Source organism: Amaranthus tricolor, chromosome 3 (assembly GCF_026212465.1).
Source record: "Amaranthus tricolor cultivar Red isolate AtriRed21 chromosome 3, ASM2621246v1, whole genome shotgun sequence".
NCBI lineage: Eukaryota > Viridiplantae > Streptophyta > Magnoliopsida > Caryophyllales > Amaranthaceae > Amaranthus > Amaranthus tricolor.
In genome coordinates, this window is record NC_080049.1 from 29,191,031 (window position 1) to 29,199,192 (window position 8,162).

General features: G+C 34.4%; 1 protein-coding gene across 1 annotated transcript; it reads right to left on the reverse strand.

Annotated features, from left to right (window-relative positions):
* Positions 1-744: 744 nt before the first annotated feature.
* LOC130807465 (aluminum-activated malate transporter 4) lies at positions 745-7,552 on the reverse strand. The gene is made up of 6 exons (XM_057672674.1): positions 6,553-7,552; positions 4,230-4,367; positions 3,830-4,099; positions 3,574-3,710; positions 3,336-3,482; positions 745-1,998 (listed from the first exon to the last, which is right to left on the reverse strand). Exons 1-6 carry the CDS (start codon positions 6,965-6,967, stop codon positions 1,303-1,305), a joined length of 1,803 nt encoding a protein of 600 aa, XP_057528657.1. The 5' UTR covers positions 6,968-7,552; the 3' UTR covers positions 745-1,302.
* Between the last annotated feature and the right edge of the window lie 610 nt (positions 7,553-8,162).

Below are 8,162 nucleotides of genomic sequence, written 5' to 3' on the forward strand. Positions count from 1 at the left end.
GCAAGGGACAAAATAGAAAAAAGAGTGAAGAGATATACTCCTATAATTGTTATAATGATTGCCTTAGAAAAATTAAAGAAGAAAATGTGGGTAATTTGAAGTATACTTCTTTAGGATGTACTAACTACAACGTGATTAAAAAGTCCAAAAAACCATCAAAACGTTTTTTTTAATTCAAGAATTCCACGAGTAATTAAGAAATTTACATTCATCATATTTTATTACCTAACACGCATTGTAATACTTCTTTATGTTATCAAACAAAAAATCTTATACGGGATAAGTGATATTTGCTCCAATTGAAATAAAATTCGATTTCCAATCAAATTGAATATAACAAATCAAAAACTTAAAAATTGCGCAACCCAAAAATGAGTAGAATTCAAAAGTATTCAAATTAATTTTCAATTTGAGAAACCATATTCTCTATGAAAAAGCGACATTCAAAACATCTACAATATTATATGGTATCGTTGGCCTTAAGCCCTCAACCTTCTTATATCCGTAATAAGGGTATAGTATATCATTTTTCATTCCTCCTTAAACTCTCTAGCTTGATCACAATTTTTATGAACAAAATATACTGAGAATGAGGACTACAAGCCTACCACTACCCTTTTGGATACAAAGAGGAAACCCAAGAACCACCCACTAGAGTTTAAAAGGGCCAAATTTGCAGAACACAAGTACAATGGAGACTAAAAATATCAATAGATAGCTCCAAATTACATCTAGCATTCAATATAGCTAAATGTTTCATAGAGAATATATTGCTCTATTATGTGCCAATAGCATATTATATTACTATACACTTGCATCATGACTAAATTATACAAAATATTACATCCCAAAATAGTAACAAGAAATCATCCAAAAATAAGATTATCACACCCCAAATAGTCTAATAGTAGAACACTAGAATGGCTTCATCCATTCTTTTACACAAACAGTAGAGATAACTGAAACAAGTATACAACATAAGACTATAAGACTACTATGATTTTCTTTTATTATTCCAATTTCTGATTATTTATTCACTCCTAAAAGAATTATGTTGGAAACCCCAGAAAGAAGCACTTGTGTTCTGTGTGTGGAAATGAAAATGCATTTCATTTCCTTCAACTATAAGCGGAAGCTTAAAAGCCACTATGATAACAGCATTAGTAAGTCGAAAATGTCCATGCATCGATTTTCTCGAGTACCAGACACCGTCAATTATTACTTTTGTGAAGATCAATTAACCATACTCGGTTTATTCGCCAGAATACTAAACAAAATCAAAATCATACCTCAGTTGCTGAACTAAAAGCACATAATTAACTTCTTCCAGAAACCAGGGCTAGTATTTTCGGGGGGAACTTCGTTCGGTGCCTTGAAATTGGCTTTCTCACTAAGCTCTTCAAATGCATCAACTAAATTTCCAAGCCTCGCTACAAACTCAACGAGAAGCGAAGCAAAAGTTGCTAAATTTAAGGAACTCGCACTTTCGTATGTCTGAGCTTCCTTTTCATTGATGGTCAAGTCAGGGAGTAGCGAAAGACGGGATGGCCATTGAGTCCTAGCAGCCATGCTTTCGGTAGAAAACATCCCTGCCATTGAAGGGCCCGCACCCATCATAGAAATCCTTGAACTGGTTACGTCCATGGCTGACTGCATATTTGATTGCATTCCCTCAGGATCAATGCTAAGAACACTCAAAGAGTTTATCACAAGTTGACTTCCTCCACAATCCTTCATTTGGGCAACGTGCTCTGGATCCTCGAATTCCTTGGGGCGTTTTCCTTCTTCCCAACTCTCGAAGTTAACCAAGAGATAAGATTTTTCATCGATCTTCAATTGTAGCTGCTCAGCTGCTGTATGTACTTCTGCTAAAATATCGTCTTCACTTAGTTTCTCCATTTTCTCAACTTTGTTTCCCAGGTCTCGTAATACTTTAGCCCCAGCAGAACCGACCCTGCGAAGTTCATTAGCAAAAACCTGCCTCTTCTCTGCGGGTGCCTGCGCATATTAGCAGACTTGGTCAAACTTTTATCAACAAAGAGAAAAATCATAGTAGAAGCTATATCAAACTGTAGCTTTTCTAAATGGCATACCAATTCACATTCTTTAACAGTACACTGTGACTCATGAAAGAATTTTCCTCAAGAATTTTCGTCAAATCATATATCAATCATCATCTTACCAAACATTCAGCCGAAAATTAAAATCACCGATATGTTTTTACTTAAAAAATGAAGAAATTGGAAGTCCAAAAAGGCTCTGTAGAACAACTTTATGACATGAGCAGAGCTATCAGTAAGCTGAGACATTGAGTGGCAGCATCTGCCTATGATTGGCACAAAATGTGACCTCAAGCGGGATTTTAACACCTCTAAAAATGTGACCGTGTGATAAAAGAGAGAGAGGGAGAGGAGGGGGCTTTCAGGGTAAATGTAAGTAGAAATAACTATGTGAATGCAAAAGAACAAAATAAGGATCCCAGCGACATAAACTTGTTGATGCATATGAAAGTACCTAGCCTTATCTCGACTTCACAATTTCGGGCTAATAGCTACTACTATAACTCCGGTTATTTCCTTCACAATCCCCTTTTCCATCCAATCTCTCCTCTCCTTTCGTACTTATGTGCATTGTCACATCATATATGATAGCTTGAGAACAAAAGAGCTTATACATAAGCCTCCTTTAGTATATGAGTGACAGCCTTGCTGTGTAAAATATGTCTCATAAAATAAAGTTAAAAGTGATTCACAAATTCTCAATTGAGATGGTTTTACAGTGAGACCATCTCTTTTGGACTACCCATGTACACTTATTGTCTTGAAGTGATCATTTTTTATAGTTTTAGAATGATCACTTATAACGCTTAAGTGATCACTTGTATTCTTAAAGTAATCAATTAGATAAATGAGTTAATTATATGGGCTTGTGTCATGGTCTCATACACGATTTGATGTAAATACTTTTCCCTCCTCTTTATTTCTACCATCTCTTGTTAACTTCAAAACTACCTTCCACTCCTTCAGGGGAGGGAAAAACCTGACTGAAAAACTTGGTTACACATTTTACATGGATGAATGGGATAGCATGATTCCATCAATAAAAGCGATACAAAAAGCAATTGCGGGCTTATAGCTACTATTATATCAAATGTTAAAAAAACACAAATTTCGAGTATGAAAAAGCAATACAAAATGTAACAAGTCTTTTTTGAAGCTACATTATTAAATGTAAACTGTAAAAAGAGTTGCAAAAGATAGCAGATGCTTAAAGCAGCTGAAAGCTTCTAGCTTATCCAAGAAAGAACAGTGGAAAGAGGAATCAGTGATAATCACCTGTATTTCTGAAAGCATACATCCATGCATTGCCATGACCATGTTAGCACAATGCCTCAGAGCACCACTAACTTTAACATAGTTTTGCCAAGGGTAACTAAATGATCGATAAGGGCCATGTGGAGGCTCCCACGTTGCAAAGTCCAACTGAAATTAAAAAAAAATTATTCATAAATCATAACAATCATTCTAGTTTAAGATAAAAGTTAATAATGAAAGCTCCACAAAGGTAAAATACCAAAGATTCCTCTTGGCTTGTAGACTGGAGAGCTGTTCTATAGCCACCATATAGAGGATCATCATAAGCTTGGTATGTAAGAATTTTTGAAGGGATTTTTTCATATGCTACACACTGCAAGTACCCATCAACGCAGCCTACAGAAAGAGCATAAATTTACCCGACGAATAGGCCAAATTAAAAGAATTAATCAAACAAATCACAATCAATCCCCCTCCCCCCAAGAAAAAAAAAAGTAAGTGAAACATGTTCAAACCTTCCACGGATGTAGCAACTCCTTTGAAATTTTTCACAATCAACTTATGTAGATCCTCACCAGCCCAAATAGGAAAAATACAAATGTTGACTATTGAAGCAACGGTAGCTCCAATTCCAATAAGCAATAACCGAAAAAATGCTGTCCGGAAAAAGTTTGCATTTTTATTTCCAGTTACTAATACTATGCAATAAGTCAATAGGAATACCCGGAACCCATACTCATAAGGTTTCATCTTCGGGTATAATTTGATGTAAGACACAGAAAAACCTAAACACCAAAAGAGCAGAATGAATGCTTAAAATATGACAAAGGCAAGCCGTTAGAAATCATGCAATAACAATGAGGCAAAAGCACTTTAATTGGCAATTATACGAAGTTACAAAACTAAAACACTGACCTCCTATGAAAAGACTAGCTACAATGAACACTTCTTTGAACTCTCCAGCATGAATGGCTAATTCTGCTATCCCTAAAGCTAATCCTCCAGCTGATAGAGTTCCAATAGCACGGTTAATGCCCTTACTGAGTGATGCTCCTACGGAAGAAAAAAGAACAAGTTGTAACATAAAATAAAAGATGTAAAATCATAAAAGCCACATAAAAAAAAAATACCATTATTATGATCATAAATTCACAATTGGAAGCTCAAAAACTGAATTACAACTTTTTCAACTGCAATGTCAACTTTATGACATTGATTAATTACAGAATTCATAAATCCCTTCATTCTTTCATAGGAAATATTAAAAGGCAATATAGTTTTATACTCGTTCCAATGAAATAGCCCCCCTTTCGATTTTGGGCCGTCCCACTCAATTTGCACCCTTTTTTTTTTACAGTTTTCCCACTTTCTTTTAATACCATCTACAAACTAATTTTCTCTCGTAATCTCAATCACTCATTTCTCCGAGCCAATTTTATTTTCTATTCTCCAACCATAAATTAATTTTTACACTATAAATTTTAGGTGATTTCTCAAGGAGACAGAGGAGTACTTCACAAGGTAATATAGCTTATATCAAAAATCAACATCTACAAAAGAACCTAAGGGAAACTCTAGCAACTTAACATTTATGGACTAATAACAGAGACCTCTTCAGAATAACTATCAAGGGAGAAAAACAGTGTGCACCCGGAAGAGCAGCTACCTAAGAGTATCATTGCTATCTTCATCACAAGAATAAATCATACAAAGAAATCATAACAAGTGCATAAACAACTAAAATATACTACTTTCAAAGATAACCACTTAAACTGGGCTACAGTAGCACTGCAGCTCCCTTTGCAAATGACATTCTCATACAGCCGCAGAGTGTGTTCCTCACATTTGAGACGGTCTTTAATGTTCATTGTTCAGGCATAAACTAGAGATCTGAAATATCTCTACTTCAAAATAGTATGAGCACCTTGGACAAATTCAGAAAATGGAAATACTATTACCTTACACATTCAATATTCAGAAAGGTAAGGAATAAATATCAATACTCCAAAACCTTTTGATGAATCACGAAGTTCAAGTGATACTGAAAGATAACATTAATCATAACATTTTTCTGAACAAAGAACATCTCACGCAAAATGCTATTTTGCGCCAATATCACAGATATGTCTGTACTCTGTAGCAATTCGTAAGTAAACATATCACAATTCACAACTGATTGGCGAAACCAAATCAGTTCTCACGAATCACCACAAGGGCCAGAAAGTAGGCATATTAAAAAGCCTTTCTTTTACAGGCATGTGTTAGGCAAACTTTACACATTCTTATATATGTATGCACGAGCGGGAAAACATCAGTAGAATTCATGAAACAATTAAACAAAAAACTTGCAAAGTTAGCTTCATAATATACAAATTGCTTTATACCTCAATAAACAGACAAGCATGAACCTAACTCAAATCAAAACACAATAACTAGAGGAGATCAAACAACATAAAGGTTAAATCCTTTATATTCACAATTGTAGCAGTTATGAACCTTTCTTGCACCAAAAATAGTGGCATAATATCATGTTAACACAAAATATAACAATAATTATGCCTGAAATATAAGCTCCATCTAGCTCACCTAGTATAAATATTATCCACTTGATAACAAACTGAATCCTTCAAGTACAATTAGTTCCTCATAATTGTATTTCCATTTAAAAAAAGATCTTTACAGAATTCACTTATAAAATTGCATTGATATGCTGAAGTCTGAACTAACAAATAATAAAAAAATACCTTCCTACACAAAGATTTAGAATTTAGAATTTCATACATATAGACAACCACCGGCTAATCTATTGGTTCGCGGATTCCAATCTTTTGGAGCTAAGGCTTTTACATTGTTGTTCTTATACAAAGAAATAGCCTGAATTCTACTAGAATGTATCAAATTTTATTAAAAAAAAAAAAGAATAAACAGAAAAACTTACTCCAAATGTAAGGGGAATAGTGATTGTAAATTGTCAACATGAAAAATAATAATTCTATTAGACAATAATGTCTAGATAGCCATACCATAAAAAAAATGTCAAGATAGCCATAAAGAATGTAGCTTAACTAACATTTCTCATTCTTTTAGAGTGATTTGTTGGTTTGTTTGTTTTTTTAGTAGATAATTAAATGACCTATCCAACTTAGAAAAGCAATATATCGCACAGTGAACTAATCATTATCAAATAGTTAAGAAGAAAAGAAAGTAAAAATGAAGATAAAAAAAGAGAGAAACATACCAACACTATATTCAAAACAAACAACCACAGTCAAAATTGCCCAAATAGCATACTGGCTGAGATCCTTAAGAGACCCAGTTAAAAAGATAAGCAAAGAAACCAGAGATAAACACAAACCCATCTTAGCTGAAAAAAACACCTTTTGAGGGTCTGATCTCCCCATTTCATATAACTTAACACCAATATCTTTGAACCCATTACAAAATCCCAAAATCCCATCAGAAATCAATCGATAACAACCCACTTTAGCACGATCACAAATCGATCGAAAACACCCACAATTAACCGTATTATTAGGGTCTACATCACTATCAGAAGGAGAATACCCTAATCCAGAATACCCTTTTCGAGAAAGAGATCTCTCTTTGCTTCTCTCGATGAAACTTTGTCTCAACGAACCGAATTTCGCAGCCATTTGAGTCGAAATCGAAACACAGAATTATAGGCTAGAAAGTCCACTGAAGAGCGGCGATTATAGAATTGAAGATGAAGAAGAAAATAGAGAAAATGAAATGGAGATTGAGCATAGCGAAAGCGAAGACTTTGGGTGTTATAGAGATAAAATTATGGAAGGATAGTGATGAAAACGTGATATGGATTGGGACTTGTAGGGTGACAGCACAAGAACAGAGGGGAATGCTGACGAATGAGACGAAGAAGATGGAGGAGGGAGATTCAAAGTAGATGATACCTGAATTAACAATATTGTTTGTCAGTTGGTGATGAGTTATGACAGATTCTATTGTATCTCTTACATATTCAAGATCTCATCAGGAACAGGGCCTCATTTTTGCGTGTTTACTGTTCACTTACATGCCCCCACGCATTACCCCATCTTTAGTACTCCCATATATTATGATCATTGGCTATTTACTTTTTTTTTTTCATTGAATTTTTGTACTTCTATTTTTTAAGTATGGGGTTGTGGTAGATTGAGAAGGAGAAGAGACGGTGAGAGTCGGACACGGATTTATTTTGAAGAGAGCAGTACTTAATTCAATTGACACATCTGATTCTCAATATATTCATAAATAATTAATTATTGACTCTGAATAAGTATATTATCAAGTTGGTGTGTAATGATTTTAAAACCTTTTCCAAAAATAATGTTGGGAAAAAAATATATTTCTACTCTTGCATGGAAAGAAAAAATATTACCGAGCATACTTTTTATGTAATGGTCGTTTGATAAAACTTGTCCTTTAACTGAAAGGACACATATCAAGCACATAATATTCCAATAATCGCTCTTTATTTATGCCACCCACCCTTAATTCTATATGTCCTATCTTGTTGGTTGTCCCCACTACTCTGAAATATGAACTCAAAGTATATGAAACATCCAGTTAGAGCGATTTTTTTAGTTTACTTTATAGTGCCTCTAGTTATCTTGCTTGTGCTGAAGTTACACTCCGACGTCATTCAAAACCTCATAACTTTAACTCTTGTCTCTATCGTTCTAACTTCGCATTTACTCCCTCTCTAGTCTCATCCACCAAAATAATGTTATCAGCAAACAACATGCACCAACACACGTTTCTTTGTATGGATCAAGTTATCTCATCTTGAATTGTTGCAAAAAGAAAAAGGCTTAGGATCGATCCTTGATG